At 42.3% G+C, this 26,748-nt stretch overlaps 4 protein-coding genes across 9 annotated transcripts in view; 2 read left to right on the top strand and 2 right to left on the bottom strand.

Moving 5' to 3' along the window:
- Nucleotides 1-7,000, top strand: part of atp2b1a (ATPase plasma membrane Ca2+ transporting 1a) — a 40,808-nt gene extending 33,808 nt beyond the window's left edge. For 2 of the 6 annotated variants that reach the window (XM_034218867.1, XM_034218868.1), the window contains exons 20-22: nucleotides 313-501; nucleotides 1,053-1,142; nucleotides 3,838-4,239. In XM_034218867.1, the coding sequence (XP_034074758.1) occupies nucleotides 313-501; nucleotides 1,053-1,142; nucleotides 3,838-4,239 (681 nt within the window). Of the gene's footprint in view, nucleotides 1-312; nucleotides 502-1,052; nucleotides 1,238-3,837 lie in introns of all 6 variants that reach the window. The other 4 variants (XM_034218869.1, XM_034218871.1, XM_034218873.1 and 1 more) reach the window with 4 other exon arrangements.
- Nucleotides 7,001-8,368: 1,368 nt separating this feature from the next.
- mest lies at nucleotides 8,369-15,638 on the top strand. The gene is made up of 12 exons (XM_034218835.1): nucleotides 8,369-8,572; nucleotides 9,459-9,642; nucleotides 10,894-10,973; nucleotides 11,816-11,893; nucleotides 12,015-12,151; nucleotides 12,250-12,308; nucleotides 13,142-13,182; nucleotides 13,306-13,376; nucleotides 13,471-13,572; nucleotides 13,662-13,738; nucleotides 14,325-14,388; nucleotides 15,077-15,638. Exons 2-12 carry the CDS (start codon nucleotides 9,489-9,491, stop codon nucleotides 15,192-15,194), a joined length of 981 nt encoding a protein of 326 aa, XP_034074726.1. The 5' UTR covers nucleotides 8,369-8,572; nucleotides 9,459-9,488; the 3' UTR covers nucleotides 15,195-15,638.
- Nucleotides 15,639-15,656: 18 nt separating this feature from the next.
- Nucleotides 15,657-23,530, bottom strand: copg2 (COPI coat complex subunit gamma 2). The gene is made up of 24 exons (XM_034218834.1): nucleotides 23,394-23,530; nucleotides 22,805-22,857; nucleotides 22,454-22,534; nucleotides 22,266-22,337; nucleotides 22,066-22,145; nucleotides 21,830-21,905; nucleotides 21,584-21,676; nucleotides 21,366-21,452; nucleotides 21,059-21,216; nucleotides 20,511-20,644; nucleotides 20,338-20,405; nucleotides 19,276-19,464; nucleotides 18,982-19,077; nucleotides 18,539-18,782; nucleotides 18,296-18,371; nucleotides 18,047-18,150; nucleotides 17,744-17,869; nucleotides 17,587-17,655; nucleotides 17,293-17,474; nucleotides 17,021-17,150; nucleotides 16,841-16,938; nucleotides 16,605-16,743; nucleotides 16,305-16,403; nucleotides 15,657-16,023 (listed from the first exon to the last, which is right to left on the bottom strand). The coding sequence occupies exons 1-24, from the start codon at nucleotides 23,428-23,430 to the stop codon at nucleotides 15,893-15,895; spliced, it is 2,622 nt and encodes an 873-aa protein (XP_034074725.1). The 5' UTR covers nucleotides 23,431-23,530; the 3' UTR covers nucleotides 15,657-15,892.
- An 892-nt stretch (nucleotides 23,531-24,422) lies between these two features.
- On the bottom strand, nucleotides 24,423-26,743 carry ucn3l (urocortin 3, like). The gene is made up of 2 exons (XM_034218836.1): nucleotides 26,246-26,743; nucleotides 24,423-25,904 (listed from the first exon to the last, which is right to left on the bottom strand). The coding sequence occupies exon 2, from the start codon at nucleotides 25,892-25,894 to the stop codon at nucleotides 25,436-25,438; it is 459 nt and encodes a 152-aa protein (XP_034074727.1). The 5' UTR covers nucleotides 25,895-25,904; nucleotides 26,246-26,743; the 3' UTR covers nucleotides 24,423-25,435.
- Between the last annotated feature and the right edge of the window lie 5 nt (nucleotides 26,744-26,748).

The raw sequence follows: 26,748 nt of genomic DNA, 5'->3' as shown, positions 1-26,748 counted from the left end.
GGTCTATATTTGTTGAACCATAATGAAATAATTTGTTAGCATAACTTAGAACATCATTATCCCCCTTTTTATTAGCTTTGTTACAAAAATGTGTTTATTTATAAGCCTGTCACCTCACTGTGGGATGAGCTTGGACACGGAGCAAACCCAGATGACGTACAGCTGTCGTTGCCATGGAGCCTGGCAGACATTTTCAGGGTCACCGGCTGTTTAATGTCTCTGATGAAACGTAGCTCGTAATTAAATGCCAATCGGAGGAGTTTGACATTTTCACAAGTCAGTGCTGCTCATGTAAATACTCATGTGTTCCAGGTCATCTCCTCGATACCTACCAGCCGCTTAAAATTCTTGAAATCAGCGGGCCATGGCACCCAGAAGGATGAGATCCCGGACGAGGAGCTGGACGAGCTGGACGACAACGATGAGATCGACCACGCAGAGCGGGAGCTCCGTCGAGGCCAGATCCTCTGGTTCAGAGGCCTCAACCGCATCCAGACTCAGGTAATCATCCACAGACCTTCCCTGTACCACAACCAACACCCCCAAAGTCCAAGGGAATCAAAAGCCATAAACCCTTTAACTCTCTATTACTCTTCCAGCTTAAAATCGATGTTCTCTTTCTCGGCATTCTTAAAGAATGGCTTGTGCCCTTAAACAAAAGCCTTTCCTCTTATTTTCTGTTTTGCTTCTGGGCTATTTCTGACTCGTTCTGAATCTGCTAAAACACGACAAGTTTGAAGGTACTGATGAGAAGCGATTGGATTGGAAGCACGATAAAACGGCTGAATGTTCAAAGCGTAGTGGCAAATATGGATGGATTCTACGGAGAAAAGAGTGAAAGAGAGGTCAGAGCTCCCTCCGATCAGTGCCTTTAAACCCAGCGTCCCCCTTTACTCTCTCTCTCTCTTTGAACTATGATGCCTAAATCAAATTTCCAAGTTATGTTTTCTATTGTTGCTGGTGCCTTTTCTTTATTTTTCACTCTCCTCTGGCTGTGTTGTGTTTTATTTCCTCTGGGCTTTTCTCCTGTCACGCTGTCTGATTCTTTGCAGATGGATGTAGTGAGTGCGTTCCAGAGTGGAACTTCCTTTCAGGGGGCTCTAAGGCGGCAGGCCTCCAACTCCAGCCAACAACAGCACGATGTAACCAATGTTTCTAGCCCTACACATGTAGCCTTATCCACTACTACCACTACTGCCACTGCCGCCAACACCGCTTCTGCCACTGTGGGGTGTGAGTGCGTGTTCCCCTCTAGTGCATGAGACTTTTTTTATCTCTTCTGTTTTTCTAACATCTTCCTCCTCCACTCTTCTTCTCACCTAACGTTGACACTTTTACTCTCTCATGCCTCAAATGTCATGTAATGTCAAAAAGACACCAACAAGACATCTTCCATATTGCTTCGATAACATTGCTGTATATATATGTATGTAACCAGGTCGCTTCTAGTGTCAAAGTGTTATCTCTGTGTCATCATGTTTTCTGTTCTGCTTCTGCTTCAGTCCTAGAAATGGCATAGGTTGGGAAGGGCAGGGGGGGTGATGTGTATTCATCATATTCTGGATTGACTGTCACCAGGTTTGCCTGCAGCTTCACCCCGTGTGCTCTGTTCCTCTGTAGCACCCATGGGTCTGTGTCGCAGCTCGCTAGTCCCTAGTTGGGTAAATGTTTTGAGTATATGCCCATGATCACGGCCAAAAACCATAGATGGGGACCTCCTGTGAGAAAGAGTATCCGAGTGTCAGTGGATGTCTTGTCAGTCAGTGAAATAATTAGCTTTTCTCCTCCAGCTGTGGCCGTGAAAAAGATAGGGGGTGGCAAGGGAGAGGCTCCAATAGCACCCTGTAGTGGACCAGCAGCTGCAGCTTATATGACAGTTTATTGGATGCGTATAGTTATGTAAGATCTGGCAGCCCTTTTCTGCATGAAACATCACCACATAGAGAGCGGACACGGATCATTGATGATGGTATTTCCAAAGGCCGTGCTCCAACAACCGTGTGGCTGGTGACTATTTTTCTCTTTCAGATCTTCCTAGGCAAGACCATCTGACCAGCCGTGGATCTTAAATGTCTAACAGATGTCCCGAGTGTGGAACAAATGTCTTTGCCCCTTGAATGTCAAAACGTGGGACTTTCCCAGATACATTCACACTAGTTCTACTGTTTTCCCCCCATGGCATGTCGGAAAATATGCAATTTAAGTAATGTTCAGATCTCTGTCTCAGGTGGGACCCCCTGAATCCCCTGATCCTGCCTCCATTCTAAACTCTGAACTTTTCCTTTCCGGTTTCTCCTTGAGTTTCTCAAAGTCTTTTTCCTTGTTGAATACTTGTTTGTTGTCAGTATGTGTCCACCTGGCAATGTGTTGCCTGAAAAGAATGAATTCCACTGACTCCCCACATATTCTTCTTTAGATTCTGTGAAATGTGTCATGGGCTATACTCAAAGGTTTACTACCATTGAACACAAGGTAGCGCCACGCTCTGCATGGGTTCAAAGTTCTCTGGTCTCGTTTGTGAGTTTTTCTCTTTGTGCTGTTTTTGACACGTAAACCAGCTTGTAGCTTGGCTGCCGCAGCTTTTTGTTTTTACCCCACAAACATAAGCTGTAACTGACCACCCCTTCCTTCTTTCTGTCTGTCCTCTGTCTCTTTCTTCCTGTCTCTTTCTGTCTCTGTCCTCTGTCTCTTTCTTCCTGTCTCTTTCTGTCTCTGTCCTCTGTCTCTTTCTTCCTGTCTCTTTCTGTCTCTGTCCTCTGTCTCTTTCTTCCTGTCTCTTTCTGTCTCTGTCCTCTGTCTCTTTCTTCCTGTCTCTTTCTGTCTCTGTCCTCTGTCTCTTTCTTCCTGTCTCTGTCCTCTGCCTCTCTTTCCTGTCCTTCCTTTTCTGTCTCTTTCCTCTGTCTCTTTATTTCCGTCTTTCATTATGCCTCTATTCCCCCGTCTGTTTTTAACTGTCTTTCTTTCTGTCTATTCACATTGTCTCTCTGTCTGTCCTTCTTTCTGTCTCTTTCTCTGTCACTTTCTTTTCGTTTGTTCTTCCTGCCTTTTTTCTCTCCCAACTCTTTCCTAAGCATGTCCAACAAAAGTAAACTCTTGTGTCCAGCCTCTGTCCTCTCTTCTCTTCGGATGTGTTCTTGTCTAGAGAACAACATCCCTCTTGTCTCTTAGTTTCCTTTTTGCATTTTGATTAATCAGACACCAAGTGTTTTGTGACATCTTGCAACTGAACTCACCAAAACAAAAACATACATTGCATTGGGTTTGACATTGGATTGACCCTTCCCAAGACATTGGAGGATTTCCATAATGGATTTGAAGAATATCTGTTTTTACAAGCTTACAGTCAGGTATCAGTTTTATTTCTACTGAATGGAACTCGAGGTTTCTATTCTTCAGAAACACTTTCCTTAGAGTCATGGCTAAAGTCTAGCTCGTGCTTATACTTGATTAGCATTAGCATCATTTCTGTCCATCAGAAATGTAAATTTTTACATTTATGTTTTGGTATATTGGCAAATGAACCGAACTGAAGAACATAGGCTGCTCCTCATTACACTTTTTTGCCATACAAGTATGAATTTTCGGTGGTTTGAAGGCAAATATTAGGCAGCCAACTTAAAGTTAACTGCTATTACAAGTTTAAACAACTGGACATAACTGCACACCTGCACGAGAGTTCTCCCCCTCACAGAATTTGTTGCCCCTAAAACTCACCTCTTATTGACCCAAGAAAACCTGCGCCCTTCAGTTTTTTATGTTATCCAAATTTAAAACGCACAAACGTCCGTACTGATTGTGACTGACGGTGTGTTCCCTGTCGCTTCCCCCTCCCTCCAGATCCGGGTGGTGAATGCATTCCGCAGCTCCATCTCCCTCTATGACGGGCAGGATAAGCCCGACTCGCGGTCATCCATCCACAACTTCATGAACCACCCCGAGTTCCGGATAGAGGACTCTGAGCCCCATATTCCCCTCATAGATGACACCGACGCCGAGGACGACGCTCCTACCAAGCGCAACTCCTCCAGCCCCCGCAACACCACGCCCACGCCGCCCTCACCCACACCCTCCCACACCACCATCGCACCCACCGTCATCCCCACCACGCCGGTCTCTCCCTCCCCAAACCAGAACAATAACGCTGTGGAGAGCGGTAACCACCTCCTCCCAGAGGGCCCCAAATCAGGAACCCCCTCGGCCCCGGGGAGCCCCCTACACAGCCTGGAGACCTCCCTTTGATCTGACCCCCGCCACGTGTCTCCACCACCCGTCTACCCGCCACGAGGAGCTCCACGCAGACAACAGGAACGACGAACACTTGGAGAGAGAGGCGAAGGGCTAGAAGGAGAGCGTGTGTGAGCTGGCTGGACTCAGAACAGCAAACATTCAGAGGGATGTACGGCTTGGTGCGGATGCTTTGGTCTTCTTCTTTTTGTTGTTCTTATTATTACCCCGCTGCAACACAAGGACTCTATCTCCACCCCCACCCACCCCCCCCCCCCTGGTCACTTTTTTTTGTTCTCGGTAAACAAGGGGTGATTATAAACTCAGATTGAAAGTGACCTGTTTTTATTATTCTATTATTATTATTGAATGGAGGGGGGGGTGCTCCTCCTGAAGTCTGTAAGAATTCTGAAAGAACCTTTACGCTTCTCTTTTATCTGAATGGTGTTGTATATTTATCTCTTTGGCCCTTGCTCATTCAAAACTTATTTCTGCTCCATTGGCTGTTAATATTTTGAGTTATTTATGTTTTTGGAAAAAGCAGGTCTGTTTACAAAGTTTGTAGATACTTTTTTTCTGTTTGTAGGCAAAAGAGCTTCCTGATGTATGATGCAGAAAACTGAGACAGAATATAAAATGAATGAGAGGATTATTTCAGATACTGCTGTATTTTCAGGAAAAAAAGGGTGTTTCTATTGAAACTTAACTATTTTTGCCTGCAAGTTTTATTTGTTATATATTTGTAGATACATGTAGAACCTTCTAGCCAAACCGATAAACACTAAGGCTTGTATAGAAAAGAGGTCCACGGTTGGAGGAGTTTTCACAGGAGACGCGACGGGAAAGACAATTCGGGCCTCTGTCCACTAACATTGCTATAAATATTCTTCCATTTCTTCGATAGTTTTCATGTGCACAAAACCTTCTGGAGTTCTGGATTCTCTTTTCATTCATTCTTTTGTGTTCAAGGATTTCCACATGTTAAAGGTTCACTCATTAAAGGGAGTTGAGAGGATATCTGGGCCCATCTTTAGCAAGCATCTCAGACTGACACCAATATCATGCTGAAACAAAGTCTTACCTCGCAGTCGGAAATGAAGTTATTAACCTCCTGCAGTCGCTTCAGCAGGAAGTAGAAGTTCTTTAGATTTGTTTTGTTTTACACACTGCACCGTAAAGTAAAATGTCTTCTTGTAGTAGTTAGATTTAAAAGATTTGATGCAGGGAAATCTCATGGGTGTGTGACCAATTTATGCATGCAAGGCTAACATTGATTTTATCCACAGCTCATAAAACACTACTAAAATCACCTTTTTGTTCAAAGTATTGCTGTATTCAGCAAGTGCTCCTATTTATTCTTCACTTACACTAAACTTGAATGTGCCTTGGCTACAAAAACAATTGAGACGATGCATTTCCCGCCTGCAGGTAACTCCTCAGATAAACACTGTTACTCCTACAGCTAAGCGTAGGACCAATCCGCTTCATTCTGATGCTTCTGGGCCAGTTGTGATGAATCATTCGCTCTCTCTGGATGCTTGGTAAATATGGTCCCTGGTTATCTTTGGTTTTTGTTTGTTTTAAACCAGTGCATTTCATTTTTACTTTTTGTCTATCTCAGCAAACATACCCCCCTGCCAATGTACAATATTAACATTTGTTGACTCAGGCATAGAGGAAATATTTAATTTAAAAGGAATCTATAACAAAAGAACCTTTTTAACTTGAGACTTTGTGTATTTAGATAGCAAAAAAATGTCTTGGTTAAAAAAAAAAAGCAAGTGAATTATTTTCATATTTCATCAATCTTTTGAGTCATGCCTTAGGAAAAACTTAATTTAACTCCTCCGAGTTCTGGTTTGTTGACATTTAAAAACGGGGGGGGAAGGCTTCTTTTTTATTTTATTTGAACCCTGTCCATAAGACTCCTTTCAACATGGATTAATGTTGCTGCATTTGGTTTGTTTGTAAAATATTTTTGACACCTGATGTACTGGAAACGCTAAAGAATTGGACATGTGCATTTTTCAAGAATAAAGACTAGGCATACACTGGTATCTATCTGCACAGGGTACTTTATTTCATAGCGTTCCTTGGGGGAAACCATTTTGATACAAATCATAATAAAAACGTATACCTTTGTATTTTTATGACAATACCGATGATACCTTTCATCGTACTAAAACCAATTTTGGATGATTTGACACCAATCACGTTATATGGGGAGGGTTTTGGCCACTAAAATGTGTGTTGTTCTGGAATATTCATCTCAGGGTGCAATCGGTGTGAAAGAGAACAGGCCTCTTTAGTTTGTATATTACCACGCTTAATTAAATGTTTGGGACGGTGCTTGTCCCCCACACAGGAGCTGGGCCAGCAGGCTGCAGATTGTCCTGCTGCCGGCTGGCCGTCTCCACCTGGAGGGCCGTGGACAGGACGTGGAGATGTTAAATCACAACGTTCTCTGAGGAAACACTTAGATTGATATCTTTTACAGATGATAAAATAGCAGCTGGGATTGCATACAAAGTGATAAATTGAAAAGGCAAGCGGAATCCACATGAGGAGTTTGTTCTGTAGCTTCTTCCTGTAGTGGGAATGAATGTTTTTCCATCTGTTTTATGGATTATTTTTTTATCTTTTAACATTTGGAAATAAAAGTACTTCATGTCTGTTTATCTTGAGCATTTTAAATGGATATCGTGATTGGATTTACATTTGAAACTTGTCGAGTAATGTGTATGGTTTTTAAAAATAAAAAATGTATTTAGCCTAATTGCAGGGCCATGTTTTTCATTTCCCATGCAGTATTTATGGAGTGGAGTCATGCATTCAAATGTGGTCGTCTACATTTCTGCAAGCTAACATCTCTGGCTTTTGTGAGAGTGATTTTCACACAATAAAGTAACTGTTTAATTGACTCATTATCATCATCAGCTAATGGACAAAGCTGACAAATCACTGTGAAATATAGTGTGAATTTACCTTCTAATATATTTTAATACGTAAACTAGAGAGCTTTCTGTCAAGATTATTTACATTGTAAATAATGGCTGGAATTATTTAATATCTCATATCATGTCTTTTTTTAATTCAAATAATTCTGATCCAAAAATATATATATTGTAGATTTTGATTATTATAAAATATATATAAAAAATGTGCTGATACAAAAATATAGTATAAATGTATGGAGTCCCTACGGGGATTTATAAAATAACTTCAGACTGCCAAGTTTCTGTGTGGTAATGAGAGTACATTAATTAATGTAGTTATATTTTAAAGTCCAAGCTATTTTGCAAAATATTTTGTTGGCAGTTCTCATCTGATTAATTGAACCCAAATTGTATCCGTGCAGACTGCTGCGTTGGCGGATTATCCATGAGTGTAGTGTTCTCTGTAGGTTACTGTACATCCATGAGTGTAGTGTTCTCTGTGTACTCCATGAGTAGTGCTATTTGTTAAAGTACTAGAGCACACCTATATGCGTGCCCGCGCACGGTTTGTTGCTTGTTGCAAACAGCCGCTGGCTGTCCATTACCCTCCAGACAGAATCTGCACTGCAGGAGTCAGCTAATCTGCATTGATCTATGATGGAGGAACATCTGTACAGTGCCTGATGTACACAGCTGCTTTAGTACCTTCCCTCTATGAAACCCTCCAGCATCGGAGGTCAAGGGAGCTGTCCACCTGCTCGCTCTGTGAGGACATAATGTGTGTTTGTCAGTCTGCCAATCTTATTTTAATTAAAACACACACACATTCACTATTATGGATTGCGTAACTTTATTAATACATTTTAGGATTCGATTTTTTGTGAGTTTGATTTTCCTTTTCACATTGTTGCTTATTTACGTTATTTACTCGATGTTTTATGTTACAGCCTAAAGATCAATTTCATTTTAAGGGGCTTTGTAATTATTAATAGGCCTATATGATAAAAGCTGTTACCAATAAATGCATCATCTGATTCTGCTAAAGGATGTATCGATACATCTAGATATAGATCTGATAAACTGAATCTAGAAACACAAAATCAGTTGTCGTTGCACATCCACACCACCAGATGGCAGTCGACTTATCTCTGGACCTCTGCTTGTAGCCCTTTAAACAAAGATTGTGTATTGTAGAGATGAGTCACTCGGGGTCACCTTCTTCACATGCGGTCGGGAAAACAACCACAACCCAGTGCGCTGCTAGGATAATTAAGTTTGCCTATCAACTGAGTGAGACGTCTACACTCTTCTTCCTCTTACCGAGGTTCCTTTCCGCTCTGCAGGAATCCCTTCTGCAGTAATGGACTCTGACACCGGCCGAAGGTCTGCTAACCACAGGTCGTAACGTTTCTGTAAGTACTGCAGTCTGCTACACTGTCAGCCTCTCAAAACTAACACACCGTGTTGTAGAATGAGTGAAGGGGAAGCTGTGTGTTTCCCTCTTGAGTTGGACGTTATTGAATGCCCCCCTTAAAATCGTTAATTTTACTGTAACGTTGTATCCTTATTTGAGTGTTAGAGCTCAGTTAGCATGTTCTGTCAGCTGGTGCTGGTCCCTGAACGCCACACAATGCACATTGGATGATCGTGCTGTATAGTAATGTCAACAATATAGGTGAGAAGGCAGCCAGATCTCACCTGTATGGAGTTATATTACCTATTCCTCATTATTTTAGATTAGATTAGATCTAACTTTATTGTCATTGTCAAGTACTAAGACAACGAAAGCTGAACGAAAGGCACTTACCATCTAACCAGAAAATGCAGAACAAGTAGTAAAGTACAGTGATATTTGTATAATACAAATATACATCTGACAGTATTTACACTATGAACAGTATATGGAGGTATCTAGACATTATAAACAGCAGTATAGAAATTGAATATACTATAGATCAGGTCCAAAAAAGACAGTACTATACAGTATAAATAGAATAAATATGAATATACTATAGAGACTGTTATTGACATTTTTAAGTAATATGAATACATGTGAGTATGCTAAACCAGGTTGGCCTATTTTAGTGTATTCTAAATTATTCTGTGTATTTTATATTGTTTATTTTATTGATACTCTATGGATATCTAACTGAATTCTGTTGATAAGTAAACATACACTGTTTATTTGTTGAACTCTTGTGCAATGATCTGTTAACAAGCTGTTGTAACAAACAACACTTTGGGATCAATGGTGTCTAATCTAATCCATACTGTTGCATGTGACCCATCCTCTCCTAGAGGCAGGAATGAGACACCGCTGAGCTCAACATGAAAGAGTGGTGGGTGCATGTGGGTTTGATCTGCATCCCTCTGGTGGCTGTCTACCTTCACATCCCACCCCCCCACCTGTCCCCCGCCCTGCAGAAGTGGCACAGTGCGGGGGAGGTGTTCCACTTCAGAGGCAGGGAGATCTTCTACAGAGGTGAGTTTTGAATGTGTCCTCGGTCACAGTGCTGGGGTTAATGTACACGCACGGGTAGTCAGGAGTGTAATGGAATATTACTTTGACCAGGGCTTCATTACATTTTCAATTCACGATTATTATTTTAACATCCAAATCAAGTGAAAAACATCCATTATAATAATAATAATAATAATAATTTCAATTTATATAGCGCCTTTCACGAAACCCAAGGACGCTTTACAATGGGAAGTAACAAAACAAAAAGTAATAATAAAGATACATAGGCTGAAGAAAACAAAAACAGGAACAGGTTGCTGAGTACTGTATATTAGTTGAGGCCAAAGGCCTGAGTGAACAGATGGTGTTTGAGGTGTTTTTTGAAGGTGTCCAGAGTGTCTGCATTCCTGATTGCACAGGGGAGAGAATTCCAGAGGGTGGGGGCTGCGACACTGAAGGCTCTGTTGCCAAATGTTTTCAGCTTTGAGCGCTGGATGGAGAGCAGCCCTTTGTCAGAGGACCGCAGGTGACGAGAGGGGGGTGTAGGGCTGAAGGAGGTCAGAGATGTATGGAGGGGCTAGGGAGTGGAGAGATTTGTAAGTTAGCAGGAGGAGTTTGTACTGGATGCGTGACTTGACCGGGAGCCAGTGAAGGTGGATGAGGGTAGGGGTGATGTGTTGCCAGGGCTTAGTGTGGGTGAGGAGCCTGGCTGCAGAGTTCTGGACGTACTGGAGCCTGTCCAGGGCTTTGCTGGTGACCCCGAACAGAACTCCATTGCAGTAGTCCAGACGAGAAGAGATGAAGGTATGAATGAATGTTTCTGCAACGGGGTCGGGGAGAGAGGGCCGGAGTCTGGAGATGTTTCGTAGGTGAAAGAAAGCAGTTTTGACAGTAGATCTGATGTGGGAGTTGAAGGTGAGGCTGGAGTCCAGAGTGACGCCCAGGCTGCGAACCTCATTATAAGAGACATCGTACATTTTGTCTGACTGGCTAACACCCAAAGAAATACACTTTTATTTTCCGCCTGTTCTAGAGCTTATAACCATAGAGATTGCCTAGTTGCCATTAAATGTTCAAGTTTTCATTTTCTTTATCGACTAATTGTTCAATCTATATAAATGTCACATTGTCTTATGAGCTAAGCCGTGTGCTTTTGAGAGACCTGATCATATTCTTAGTTATAATCTTGTTTATTTATTTTTTCACCATGACATCCATCCCTTCCACACATGTGCTTGTCATACATGTAAATGTCTTCTCTCCCTGAACCAGATTCCTCCGGTGCTTTGGGAAGCTCTGATGTCATCATTCTGCTGCACGGCTTCCCCACCTCCAGCTTCGACTGGAACAAGGTACGCAATCAGTAGCTAGTGAAACACACCGAAGCACCGTTAAAAAGCATAGATGTCGTTTTGACGCTTAAAAAGACTTTGATTGGGTTAGCTGGACTCGTAGAGAGACACTTTGATTATTTCAGAGTTTGAGCTAGAAAACAGGGACCTGTTCAAATATCTATAACATTTCCATGACACAGAAATGAAAAAAGGAATCTCAATAGAAGGCAATGAAGTAATTGGAGTTCTGGCAGGCTTGTTTCATCAAACCCCAGAAGTAACCTATGTGTGAAAATGAAGTGGGAGGGAGAGTTTAACATTGAGTCGTCTGAGAGTGATTGGCATTCTATGCTGAAAACAACATACTTTAACTAGCTCCAAAAGATGGAAGGAACTTGGATGGACATTAAAAATAAACAAATGGGAAGACAGTAGTACTGTGTGAGACAATGTGGACAGTTCCATCCCAATAACTCAGGGGTTACTCAGACTCTGGAAGACATATGAACGTATAAGAGTCCCTGTGACCTCAGGGCTATGCACCTAGGCTTGATTCCAGATAGTATCATTGGAAAGGAAGACCTCTATCTTTAAAAGGGTTAAAAGGTGACCCTCCTGGCCTGGGTCAGTGGCTCGACATTGTAGAAGAAATGTAAAGACTGCCCTACTGTCTGAGGACTAAAGCAGAGATCTGTGAACGAGGCTGGGAGAAATGGAATGTATCAAAGGAATAAGAAGGCTGTAAATGTGGAGGAGTGTTTCGTTTTTCAGTATCTATGTATGTATCTGTGCGTGTTATGTATTTGTCGATTATAAATAATGTGTTTGACCAGAGAGTAAATGTGTGTTTCTCTGTACAGATCTGGGAGCCCCTCACTCAGCGCTTCCATCGAGTCATTGCACTAGACTTCCTGGGCTTCGGCTTTAGTGACAAGCCTGTGAGTAGTGTCAGTTCAAATGTCTCTATTTTATAGATGAAGCCATTATGAACACATGTCCTGCTTGATGATCTATAACTTCACTGATTCATGACGTGTTTCCTCCTGCCGAACCCCCCAGAGACCCCACAAGTACTCCATCTTCGAGCAGGCCAGTGTGGTGGAGGCTCTGGCGGCTCACCTGGGTCTGAGCCACCAGAGAGTGAATGTGATGTCCCACGATTACGGAGACACCGTGGCCCTGGAGCTGCTCTACAGGTCTGCGTGTGTGCCAGGGAATGCATTTAATGACAGAGTAGAATGATAAAGAGCTAACCCCCCCTCCTCTGTGGTTTCTCTGTCCTGCTGCTGAACAGAAGTGACCAAAACCGCACAGGTCATCTGACCTTCAACAGTCTGTGTCTCTCTAACGGAGGTAATGTCTTTGGGCATGTTGTAGTTAGCAGCTTTACAGCAACACGACTGGGGCTCTCATATTCTGTAATCAGTTCTTAAAGGAAGGCTTCATCCACAAAGAACATCTCTATATTCATCTCATCCTGGGTTACCTTGACATCTTAAAGAGAATCTAAAAATTAGAAGAACAAGAAAGAAAGTCCTTGATGAATACACTTAACACCTGTAAAACTATATTCAGAGGTCGCGTTAACCGAATATTTTCCATCTATGACGGATTTTTTTTAACAATGACAGAAAAATCTGAAAGCTGTCCGTCATTGTGACGGATTAGAACAAACTCGGAACAGCGCCAACGTGTCCCCGCAGCGAGGCTCCGGTGTTATGAAATGTCAGTGAATTTTGGCTTTACGCTGTGCGCGCTCCCGCGAGGTGCAGTGGGCATGCATAACACGGCGCACCCCCCCCCCCCCTAAAACATCGCCAGTCGCTGTGTGTGCAGTTGTATCAGGTTGAATCCTCTGTTCTGTGCATAAACTGACACCTTAACCCACATGTGGAAGAAAAAAGATTATTGGCGACATTTCAGATTAAAGTTAGATTATTTTAGTCCTTTATTTAGCAAAACTACCAAACGTTTTCTAGATTTAGCTTCACAGGACAGAAAACATTTGGATGCTAAATCTAGAACATGTTTGGTAGTTTGTATGTAAGTTGTCGACTTTACTTTTGGTATGACAAAACGGGCAATTTGAGTTAGTTTCATAGTAAAGTGAAAATAATAATGTAACCTAAATCAGTTTGCTATGTGTTGAAAGTCACACTCAGTGCTGAATGTATTATTTCCCACAGGTTTATTCCCAGAAACACATTACCCACGTTTGCTGCAGAGGGTGAGTCACCTTTGATCCTACCATTCATCTCATGTGGAATTGTGTAATGTAAGATTTGAATGGTAATCCGGTGTGGCGGTTGGGCTCTCAAAGGTTTAACTGAGACGTTGTTTTGTCTCAAAGCTTCTGAAGGACTCCAGTTTCCTGGCTCCAGTTCTGACGCGTCTCACCAACTATATGCTCTTCCAAAAAGGGTAAGAGAACCTTCCAAATGATGAGATTCAAATCTATGTTGTAACTGCATAAATGTTCTTTTTCTAATGTTGAATGTTTTCTGTCGTCTGTCAGGATTGGAGACGTGTTCGGGCCGTACACACAGCCCACAGACGCTGAGTTCTGGGACATGTGGACGGGGCTACGCCACAACGACGGCAACTTAGTGTTGGACAGGTGTGTGTGTGTGTGTTTATTTGTTTTCTTTGCATTCAAATGAATTGTTTTAGTTGCTGCTAACTCAAGTAATCTTCTCCTTCTCCCAGCATTCTGCAATACATCAACCAGAGATTAAAACACAGAGAGCGGTGGGTGGGTGCGCTCACCTCCACCTTTGTCCCACGTGAGTTCAAAGTTGCTCCATGTTGATGAATGAGAGGGTGGGGGTTATAAATGAGAGGGTAGGGGTCATTTTGTGCAGCCGAAACATTTCCTTGAGATGTATTAACTCAGTTGTGTAGAGCCGTGAACGCTAAGCTGCTTAGCATGTGAGAGGAAGCCTCGTAGTCCATCTGTGATCCTGAGCTCAGGGGGGAGGTGTGTGTATGAGAGTGGGTGTGTGTGTGGGTGGGTGGGGGGGGGGGGTGTGTGTGTGTGCTGCTGACACAGACCTCATAGTAAATGAGGCTAAAGGCTTTAGCTAGAGTCACTGAGACAATTCTTCTGAATCATTGTAGCAGTGAGTAAAGTGAGATTCAAGTGTCGGGTGATTTCGAAAAGAATGTGGCGTCCTGCATCATATAAATCAAATCCAATTCATTCTAATTTGTATATCATATAACTCATTTAGCTTTTAGACCTCATATCCAGATCTTTTATTTGCTATTCCAATTTTACCTACCTTCTTTGAAGAACTCCATTTTGTATCTCTCCTTCCTCTCAGTGGTCCTCCCTCCACCATGACCTGTTTCCTCCCTCTTGTGTTTCAGTGCACATGATCTACGGACCCCTGGACCCGGTCAACCCTCATCCCCAGTTCATCCGTCTTTACCAGTGAGTGCCCCAACCTTTCATTCTTAATCCGTGTCTGAAAACCTCTTTACAGACACTCTGCTCTCTGCTCATATGTTCTTTTGGAGCTGAACAACAGATAGATGTTATTAAAAGAACTTCCCACATATCTTGTGGTTACAAAATGTGGACATTTATATGAATCTAATGATTATTAATGAGTTCAAGTTTTTACATTTAACACATTTTTTAATGTTTATTCAAATTTTTCAGGGTTTTTTGTAGCTTCTTTTTTGTTGGTTGCTCATTCTACTGCCTAGTTTTCAAATATGTTTTTGTAAAAAAAAAGAAGTTCTGTATGGGATTCGAACCAAAAACCTTTAAAACTCAACGACATTACCACTACACCAAAAAGGAAAGATAGTTGTGTGTCCTCACATTAAAACTTGTAGTCAGAAATACTCACTATTTTGGTTAAATTACATTTATTCCTTGGATGCCAATAATGATACTTATGCACAAAAGAATGTTGATATTTGCCTTTTTCTTCATGTTTTGAGCATTTTAGTAGGGAGATTAAGAAAAACAAACAGAAACTGATTTCAGATAAAGCTTGATTTGAACCCTACATACTGTGGTTTCTAAGTCAGTGTCTTAAACCACCAATGTGTTAATAGTTGTTGTGGTTCTCTTAATGTCATTCACTGACACACGTGTCCTGTTCCTGCAGGAAGCTGGTCCAGAGGTCCACCATCACCATTCTGGATGAACACATCAGTCACTACCCTCAGCTGGAGGATCCCACCGGCTTCCTCAATGCATATTTCAATTTCATTCACTCTTTCTGAAAAGATACTAAATGCAATAACCTGTGATCATGAATGCACCCTTAACAAGCTGTTTGGAATTTCTAAAGGGTCACATGTGGTGCTGAGACCTTTTCTGATGATTGCAGCCAGGAGTAATGCTTCATTAGATTGAGATGTAATCACCAGTAGTTTACCAGCATCAGTCCCTAAATATCAATTACTACCAGGAGACATCAAATGTGAGCTATAAATACCATTCATTGTACTGAATGACTATTCTGGTGATGCCAGAGGTCTCTTCAGAACACTGAAAGTTCTGTTGGGTCTGTGATTATTTCACTTTCTGTGGGACATGGTCAGTTTGTCCTTTAATTGTATGCATTCTGAATGAATTTTGATATGATTTTCTACATTTCTCCTGATGTCAATGAAAGCCGAAATGTCAACATTTTCTCCAAATAAAACTAGTTTTGTAAAAAAAAATGTTAATGGAAGTTGATATACTTTGACAGACAGAATTTATTGAAGATTTGACCGAAGAATGTTCTTATCGCAAACAAAACATGGGGACCAGCAGACAGTAAAAGAAAGTGAAGAAACATTTTAGAAGTAATACAAATGTATGTTATCTTCCAGGTCTCATCGTGTCAGCATAATAATCACAATAACATAATATATTTAATCATTAGAGCTGTGGAAAGTGATGACAGTTTGTCGTGCAGAGAGGGAGGCGGGGCTTAGCCCACGGACGCCAGGATGATGTCGACGACCGTCTCGTCACTGCTGCGCACCGTCACCTGCATGGTGACCCCGTCAGCCAGGGCCAGGCGGGCGCGGACCAGCACGTCGTGCCCCCCCCGAAACACACCTGAGAAGAGAGGGAGAGCTGTCAGCGGCCAATCAAATCACGCTTACCAGGATAGTTTTAAAAATAAAACGTATTTGTGTTCAATAGTGTTGTGCTTTATAGAGAAGTTCTTAGGTGAGAAAGTGATGAAATAATTATGAAGGTATACTATCCTTATTGAGTGATGTTAATTGAACTGAATCTTAATTCAGTCTACCTCTGTAGTAATGGTATTTGGTTTCAAAAAACATCTTGATGCTAAATTACAAATGTAAGAAATCAACTCCACATCTAGCACCCACCAGCGAGGAAGAGGACATGCGAGTTCTTGTTTTCGGGAACCTTGTCAGAGCGTTCGCATGGCTGCATTCCCAGGAAGCTGATGATGTTACCCACCGCCTCTGCACACGGAAACCAAAGATGAGTCACTCAGCACACTCATCTACTGCAAACATCTTCAATGACACTGACTAACAGGCACAGTACATATTGTTATGGTTGAAACACTGGACTCTAGTCTACAAATGTCATCTCAACTCAAATATGAAAATTTCAAATATGTGACAATTGATTTGTTGTACTAAGTGCAAATTCTGACTCACCGTCCAGAGTCCGTACAGACGCCAGGGCGAAAGTCTCTTCTTTCTCAAATTCATCTCCCACTTCCTCCCACGCTGCTCCAAAGTTGGGTTTCAAAACCTTCTGAATGTGATCTGCCACCGTCACCTCCAGATCCTCCAGCTGCAGAGGAGCAGGGAAACAAGATGAATAGGATTTACATTGACAAACACCAAATGAAGCTCATGCTCCTTGTTGGTTTAGTTTTGTGATGACATACCACGTATTCATCATCATAACCGTCATCGTCGGGCTCTCCTGTGTTGGGGTCGCAGTCTCTGACCAGGTACTTCATAGTACAACTGAACGTACAAGACACTGTGGAAGAGGGAAACATCTTTAATATTCTTTATCAATCTGCGACTGCTCAAAGAGCCCAAAAACCTCTCCGTGCTCCTACCGGCGGTGGGGTCGTCCTCGGGCAGGCGCACCAGAGTGTAGCAGGACCCCGGCTGACTGTAGGCCAGGTTAGCGGCGGGGGTGTAGTGAATCACCTCGTAGGACTCCGACGGCTCCATCTGCACCATGACCTGACACAGAGACCAACACAACACAATCACAATACTGCGTGGACTCTTCTCTTTTATGTAAGATCACTCAAACACAATGTATCTAGCCAGATCTCCAGAAACATTCAAGTTGTACAAAATGTTCATGAAACAAAGCGGGTACCTTTTGCAGGAGCTGGTCGTTCAGCGTGTTTGTGCAGTCGAACTGGAACACCATGTGCCTGGCGAAGGTGTGTTTGACGCAGCGCACCACGTATTCTGTCTCGGCCTCCGTCAGCTGCACCTGCTCCGAGGACTTGAAGAGCGGGCCGAGACCCTGGAACTCTGGGATGGCCGCCAGTTGTTCTGTAAAACAAACAAAACAGAGACAGTTCAAAACAATACTGTGCTTGAGGTAAAGGTGAGTATCAATGTGTAATTTAGGATGTGATGATGGACAGACAGTTATTGATCTTACCTTGATAAATGTCCTGGCGTGATGGGGTCAACTTATCTGGCATTTTGCTGCTGGAAATAGGGGCCATTTCTAGGAAGAATAAAAAACAAACCGACGCTCCTTAACTATTTGATTCAGTGATAGCTTCTCATTTGAGGATTAAAAAAGAGCTTTGTACCTGTTTTGTGTTCTGTGAGAGGAGTGGTGGCCAGAGGGACACTCTTTATGTCGAAGGGCTTCTCTGAGGGGTCCAGGGTGTACTGGTGGAGAGACTTCTCCAGGCCGGGGATAGAGACCGACAGACCTGAGAGCAGCACACAGGAGAGGAGACAACGTCAGCAAAAACCTCTCTAACGTATGAGTAGATATTCTGACAGGCAGCGAGTATGAACTCTCATCAACACTATCAAGACAGTGTGTGTGTGTGTGTGTGTGTGTGTGTGTGTGTGTGTGTGTGTGTGTGTGTGTGTGTGTGTGTTACCATTAAAGATGTATGCAGCGTTCAGAGCCTTCTGCTTCTGCTGCAGCACGTTGTTGTAGAAAGTAGCTCTGTCGCGCACCTCATCATCACTGTCCATCATGCACCTGTGAGAACAAACGTGTTGCAGTCAGACATCACAATTCCATTCAAACACAGATGTATAGGACGGGATTCATTCGATTTAAGAAGTCTATTACCAATACTTTAAAATATGTTTTCGCTGTATTTTCCTCAAATTCAAATAAGTACCTCTGCATGAGAACCAGGACGCTCGGCAGCAGATCATCATTCTGAGCTCCAAATTTAGCCAGAGCGCTGACAGCAGCTGGAGGAAGAAGCAAATGTTTAAACTGGTTATAAAAGACCATACAAATAAAGTAATCAGTATTCCATAGATGTCATGCAAGTAGCACTGACAGACACATGGATGTTAGAGATCAGCCCCTGCCATTCAAATGTTTCCCATAGACCCCCCCACAGTCCCCCTCTCACCTGCACGGACAGCCTCGCTCTCCAGCACCACCCTGTTGAAGATGAAGCGGATGTACTTGGAGGGCTGGGGGGTGCGGGGGCCCTCCTTGCCCAGGAGGTGCAGGATCTTTGTGGCGAGCACCGTGTGTTCGCAGTCCTCGATGAATTCACACAGGTGGGCCAGGCCCGTCTCCTTGCTCTCCGGGTTCTCCTCGATGATGCTGATGATGCAGTCCACGATGGCCCGCTTGTAATCAAAACCCCCCTGCAGAGAGAGAGAGAGAGAGAGAGAGAGAGAGAGAAGGGTCAGTCCAAAACACAACTGAAACACACACTGTACGACTTCATCAAGTAATATGCAACACGATACACAATCTGTGGACAAATGGACTACTGATCAACACTTATGCACACTTGCTCTATAGCAAGTGTGCAGGTCAGCAGTCTGCAAATGATCCACTCACATCATCTCTGAGCATGTTGGACAGGAAGTTCATCATGACGCTGTGCTTCCTGGGATACTTCTGGCACAGAGCGCTGATGGCCTGCACAACGACCACCTGGAACAACAAGCATCAGGGACAGGTTAGGGACGAATACAACAACAATAACAGGATTCAAAAAAGGCAGGTGAAGAAGAGCATCTCATATAGGAAATGAATGCCTGGCTCTGATTTGTAGAGTATTTGATGGCAAGACTCATTGTCTGTTTGTAGAGAAATACAGGATCACTATAAGCTAAAACGTGAGTGTCTGACCTTGAACTCGTCAGAGATCTCAGAGACGAACGAGGAGATCTGCTTCATGAGTCGGTCCACGCTGCTCTCACTGCCCGTCTTCAGCAGAGTGGTGATGGCCAGCGTGGCGATGCTGCGGTTGGAGTCGGTGATCAGGTTCTCCAGGTCCAGGTTGCACGCAGTCACAGCTGATGGATGCTTCATGGCCACCTAGTGGACACAGGGAACATGTCAGTGTGTGTCAAAACAGATGGGTTATAAAAAGCACTTTCAGGCATGCTTTACGTATGTAGCTGTGACATCAAAAGGGACCACTCTTTAATTTAAAGTGGACCTATTATGCTATATTTGAAATATATATTGTAGGGCCATACCTATATAAAACATGTCTGTGAAGTTTTTTGCTTAAAATACCAAACAGATCACCCATTGTAGCCATGCCTCATACTGCTCAAACCCCTCGTTTGCAGCCCTGTTAGAGAAAAGCGGATTTTGGGTCCTTAGCTTGAAAAAAATAAATAAGGAGGCGGAGCTAATGCCTGATCAGAATTCTACTGGAGATAAAGTTAAATTCTGCTGTGATAAAACGCCATCCTGTTCTTATCCACATCAAAGATTATTTCTGAAACAGTATGGATCTCAAATACTTTTTCTCTTGCGGGTTTATCACAAGGTGAGTTCCTTTTTGTATTTCCTGCTTTTTAAACTCATGTGCTCTCCAGTACAGGTTAGCTCTGAGTGTTAGCGAGGCTTGCTAATGTAAACAAAGACGTCCAAAACACGTCAGGCATTGTTTCTGATAGCAACTTTCTGTGGGTCCGCCGACGTCACCTCGGATGGAATCTGTATCCACTCGTTGTACATCCGTTTTTAAAAGATTTGGGTACGGAGGAAAAGAGAGAGGGTTTTATTTTCTGACGCTGCGTGAGTTCCCCGATGCACCGGGGACACATATTCATGTATAAAAGAAGTCAAAAAGTGCATTTTGCATGATAGGTCTCCTTTAATTTAATTGAAATATCTATGCTTACACATCATAAATAAAAGAAGCCATGTAAAGGAGGATGTTGAGTGAAGCTGTACCTTGTTGAGGGTCCGGACTGCAGCGTACCTCAGGGCTGCTTTGGGAGAGCTGCAGAAGAGCTGCAGCACTGTGGGAACACATCCACAGTGAGACTCATGAACACACCATTCTGTTCTGACAGCCCACTATACAGATAGAACAGTGAGGACTGAGATGTGGGTAAACTCCTGACCTGACACGGCGGGGGCCAGCTCCCGGGCCGTACAGTTGGGCATGTGGACGATGGCAGAGGCCGCCTCGTACACCACCATCTCATTCTTGTTCCTCAGGCAGCTCTCGATGAAGTCAAACAACGGGCTGTCGTGCCTGGAAATAAAAAGGCAGAATTCAGTGCTCATTAACCCTGCAGTTTGCACCATGTTGTCCAGGCCACTACCGAGGTGTTTTGTTTGTCTACTAGAATAAAAGGTTCTTTTTTTCAGCCAAGGACCCATGGTAGGGTGGAGAATATACTGGGGACGGCCTTATTTATATCCCAGGGAGTTATTTTTACTTTTTTAACACCATATTCTTCATTAAGAATGTACTTAGAATCATACCTTTAGTTGTATTGCAGATTTTAAGAGATCAAACATTTGTTAAATATTAGAATGTACTTTATGAAATGTTACACATTGGAAAATGTGTTGATTTTTGACACCTCTAGGAAATATATAATTATATAGTATATTTTTTAATATCATGATCATTTAAATGAAAGAATCTGAAATATTTTCTCACCCCCCCTCCGTCTCGTCCAGCAGCTTGCTGGCGATCCTGATGAGCATGCAGTGGGCAAAGGGAGACTTGAGACCGGACTTGGTGAACTTGTTGAGCATCTTGGTGACGGCCAGGCGGTCGTTCTTCCTCAGGTGGTACAACAGGCCCAGGGCATGGTACTGGGACAAGAGACACACATACAAGCAACACTTTGAAATGTAACTGTAACAAGTTATATATAATCTGCTCCAACCGAACACACTCACATATTACTCTTCCCTCTACAAACAGATAAGTGCTCAAACTAACATGAATGTCTCCTACACACCTGGACCATGACGTTGTCACTGGAAGCAGCTTCCTGAGCCTCATTCACCCAGCGCTTCACCACATCGTAGCTCATCTTCACCATGTGCTGCACACACAGAGAGAAAGGACTACATTACCCCAATGATATGACAAGTGAATCTCAACGTTATGGAACCATAACATATCAGGAGAATCTTTGAATGTATAAGAGAAATGTAAAACAGTGCCTTGTCTTACCAGTGAGGAGACCAGGGCCGAGCTGGACACACTGGGCACCTTGTCGACAATAGCCTGCTTCATGTATCTCTCAATGGCCTGCAGCATGGTGGTCTGTGGGGATGACAAGGAACGTTTTAATAAAATAATGCTTCACCTCTAAATGAAATTCTAAATATGTATATATAATATGTATAGCATGAGATGACAATGTGAAGGGAGAGATGGGGCAACAGGACAGGGAAAACAAGCTGAAGCAGCACTCACATCAGTGATCCTGCAGAGGGCTCTGATAGCAGGTCCTCTGTACACATCCTCCTTCCCTGTCATGTCTTTGGTCAGGCTGAAGATATCACACAAGGAGAAAACATATTTATAACAGAGTTGTTCTCATACGTGATATCGTTTGAGATGCCTTGTCTGTCAACCAGATTAAGTACTGAAGGATAAGAGCTCAATATATCAGTATTTTCACACAGGTCATATAACGTCATGGTACAAACCTGCTAGTGACAATGATGACATCCTCAGAGATGTTGGCCATCTCTTTGATGGTCAGGTAGCACATCCTCCTCAGGGTTTGCTAAGAGAGAAAGAAAGTATGAACTTATTGAACTTAAACACTACAAACTGATGCTCAAATGGAAAAGAATAAGTAAGTCTCTTAGTATTCAAACTAATAATAGAATGAATGAGATCTTACGTCATTGGACTGGAAGAGCCTGGTCATCGCAAAGAAGGCCTCGGTGGCCTCTGTGGTCCCAAAGTGCTCCCCCTTAATAAAACATAGAAAAGACAAAGAGAGACTTTTGATGTTAAGCTGGGGAGACAAACAAAACTCAATACATGTCAAAACAGTAAGTATTCCTTTAAAAAGGAACTACTTTTTACCTGGTTGAGCAGGTATATGATCTTGGTGAGAATGTGGAGGCATCTCCTCGGGTTGATAGGAGTCTCATTGAAGATTCGTGCCTGAGAACACAGAGGACACCTTCATTCATTTCAATGGCAAGAATAGTTTGCTTTTTGTCTTATATAACAGCAGAACACATTTTATTTGATTGCTGGTTTGTTTATTATTTTTGTACACAAGTAACATGTACAAACTCTGAATCAAAATACAAAGAAAACGCATAGAATTCAATAAATAATGTTGGGTAATTCTACACATATTCGGACACAAGCAATAAACAATAGAGGTAGAATTGTACATTTTTAACACATATTATGAGGGGAGATTACCTCCTGCAACACGGCACTCTTCTCCAGATGTTGGAAAGGGTTGGACCCACTCCCTAAATGTCAGAACAGAACAGCCAGAGAGGTTGCAGTTAAAGCATTGCTGTATTGCACGCCAGTTTAAGATACATATATTCAATCCAAAATATAATAATAATCAAAGCAATACATGAAGACATATCTCCCTTGGATTAAAGAATCCCTGCAGCATGATTCTCTCATTTACATTGTGAACTCATGTTCAGAGATTAGACGTCTAAAAAACAACACATCATAACATCCAGATGACACTGCCTACACTTCAATGCTAACGCTACATTTCGCTATCTGGAGTTAAAATAGCGCGAACACATTTGAATGCAACTGATCATCGGTTTACAATTTACCTTCGATACCTGTTACATAAATATAAAATAACATGCAAGCCACGGTTAAACGATACCTTAACACCTCCTGTTAACTTTAGCTAGCCGGCTAGCTGTTCCAGGCTAGCTCTGTTAGCTACCAACGCGTCAAACCTCTTGTCAGTCCACACACAATTTCCGTTTTACAAACGTTTTCACTGTTTACATTAATAACTGTGTGCTCTTACCTGACTCCTCGTCCTTCTTATCAAACTTTTTAATCATGTTGTCGGAATGGAGCAGACGGACGAGATGCTCTCGGTCAGAAGAGAAGCTACTTCCACGTAGCCAAAATGAAAACTCACTTCCGGGTGAAGCGTCCACGTCAACGGAAGACAAGCATGAACCGTTCTACGTCCTGACCAGCAGAGAGCGCTGCTGACAAGCTACATTATACAGGAGTGTGAATGAACCTATAGTTCATACTGGATTTAAACCAAATCACACATGTTTAGTAAGTAACTCTTTTATTTGATTTGGTGACACACATATTTAAACATATTACGTTTTTCCAACTGAGAAAAATGCTCCATAGATCATGGAAGAGCCTCCTTACTGCTACATAACATATCAAATGTCTGATATATTTTGCTTGAGTTTTGCCAGATAAATGTGAATTATATTGCACAATGAAAATAGAACGATCTGCCTGCTTGCTAATTCATCCTTGACCTTGAGTAAGGTTTGGGCATGGGAAAGTATAGGAGGACCAAAGAGAACTGAGAGTTGCCCAACATAGGAGCAACGGAGAAATAATCATTTCTCAAAACAGTAGTCGAAATTATTTAAATGGCCACAAGATGTCGCCATTGCATCCTTGTTTTGAGACTCTTGCCAGAAAGAAGACCATCACCCCATCTATAAAAGCCAAATAGCTGTTGAAGTATTCAGTTTAGTGGAGAAAGAACAATTCTCATCCACTGACAGCATAATAAGGAATTTATGTTATAGCCTGACTGATACTGATCATTGTATTTCAGATTGTATAGACTTAAAATGATAAAGATATTGTGTTTTTGTCTTTGTATTATTATTATTATTATATAATGGCCATAGTATGCTGGACAAACGTACATGATAGGCTTTTGATGTATCAGTCAGTCTCTACTAGCCTTATCAATTGTAGGAATAATGATTTCAAGGAATATTCTATGTAGCCTATCCAATTGTTTAAATGCTGTCTGTACAAAAAGTGAAATGTAGTAAGTCGCATCTGCTTTATTTGAGGAAAAATAATCCTTTATTTTGCGTATAAAAATAACAGACATCTGATGAACGCATACATTCTCATGCATTTGCATTTTACTGTATGTCATGATCTTGCAGTTGGTTTGTACAGTATTTCAGTGTTTTTTCTGATGATGTTTCACAAATCTGGATTCATCATAGGCTACCATGTGAACTTCAGAACAGCAAACTTCTTAAATAAATCAAACAACAAAGAGAGAAAAACATCATACTATAAAGTCTAATGTTATGATTATGCAACAGAGTTACAAAACACACCATATTTCGCTAAGGATGTAAGAATTGATACTGAAAACAGCTTTGTTCTTTTTTGTTTAGTCCATGTTTTAAAATGTGATGAGTCAGACATTTTACAGACAGAGAAACTAAGGGTTTATTTAAATTGTATATGCAGTCCTGCTTTGCTGCAGCTCATACTCATATCTGTTTCAAGTCTTCTTTTCAGATCTGAAAGGTGAGACAATTTCATGTTTCATTCAAATTTAAAACACATCCATGTTCTCTTGCTTAAAACATCAATTATCTTGATACAAGTCAAACTACTTCCTTATTGCTAGAAAACTTATTTTAGAGCACAAGAAACACATGGATTATTCTCACCTTGAAGGCATGATCTTTTTTATAAAGCACTCAGTCTCCGTTTAAGAGTCAATTTAAGAGTAACACTTTGTACATTTGACAGTTTTACGATATTTATATGCCAATTATTGTCACAATGTAAAGATTTTACATCCAACTATTGGTCATACGTCCCCGATGGAGGCTTCCCCATTTGTTTTCATTGGAACAACAGAAATAAAAAACGTTACAGTTACTCAGTTTTCTTAGAAATGCTTCTTTTACCTGCACTGTGAGTGGAAATATAACAATCTTCCAGAGATAAAGAAATCAAAAGCGTATACTTTGAAAGTGAATAATGCATCACATTTGAGGCCAACACTGGTCATGGCAGATAATGTACATCTGAAGTTGTCCAACATGATCACTTTTTCCTTCCAATGTGAGCCAGCATGCGCGCGTTCTCGGCCGCCTTTGCGCGCATGTGTTTGGCCTTGGCGACGTCAAAGAGGACGTTCATGATGTTGGTCGGGACGTCCAGAGACAGGGTCAGCCTGCTCCTCCGGTCGCCTTTGATGCTGTTTCGGAGCCGCTGCTCTCTGAGCTTCGTCCGGCTAACGAATCGGTAGTTCGCGGGACTTGAAGTCCTTTTTTCCCGGCTGGACTCGGCAGAAGTGGAGGTGGAGGAGGAGAGGTACTCTGCGGACTGCAGAAGGGACCCCCAGCCGTCCACAGGGAGCTCCTCCTCGTCACTCTGGACCCCCACATCCATCTGGTCGTCGCACAGGAGGTTGGAGCGGGTGCGGTAGAGGCGGAGGCACAGGCTGGAGGTCGGCGTGCACAGGACCGAGAGCAGCAGCAGGGTCTTCAGGGAGGACAGCATGCTGAGTCCTCTGGGACCCCCAAAGGAGAATAGGGAGAGGGAATAAAACATGGTTACTTTCCCCCCTAACACCTCATCATAAGAATATATTTTATTTCACACATTAAGTGTATTAATATGAAAGTAGGCTAAGTAACAGCAAACGGAATGAGAATAATTTCGGTCTTATTTAGTTTTAACATAAAAACTAAAAGGTTACTTCTTAATTCTCTCAAAAACAATATGGTTCTATAACATTCGAGCGATAGTTCAGATCAAGTTCAGCTTGTGTTTTCAAAAATATGTTTGAGAACAGATAATGTCATTTAATTGGGTCACAAACAGGTAGGAAATAATGTTTGCATAACTTACCACTCGTGTCCTACAATAAAGAATGCAGTTAGAGAGGTCACCCAACACTATCCCTGCGAAGAAAACCCAAAGTGGCAGAAATCCTCTGAAGTGAAGTGTGATAAGAAATCCCGATGAAGTGATACTGAGCGGAGGGTCAGCAGTGCGCACTGTCCGACCGGCAGCGTGTCATGCTCGTCCATTCCCTCTGCATTCATTTAGTAGGAGCCACCAAACTGCAGCCCTACGCCAGCAACAACGTCATCCCCGTTCACATGTTGGTCTGCTCTCCAGTATCCCATTGGTTGTGATGCAGTGATGTAGTGGTACATTGAACAAAGTTGTTAAACGTGACCTCCTGTCGGTGAACACAAGGCATCACGACCAAACACAACAAAACACTTTTTTTCTTGCAGCCTGATCCTTTTTCGGTATGTTTACTCCTCATTAAATTCTCGTTTTATGACATAAGATTGCTTGTTGAGGACAAGTAACAATTCCCACTCAGAACCACGGACAGTTCT

The sequence above is a fragment of the Gymnodraco acuticeps genome, unplaced genomic scaffold (assembly GCF_902827175.1).
Source record: "Gymnodraco acuticeps unplaced genomic scaffold, fGymAcu1.1, whole genome shotgun sequence".
NCBI lineage: Eukaryota > Metazoa > Chordata > Actinopteri > Perciformes > Bathydraconidae > Gymnodraco > Gymnodraco acuticeps.
Note: the sequence above shows the minus strand (reverse complement) of the source record. Positions and strands in the feature narration are given on the sequence as shown.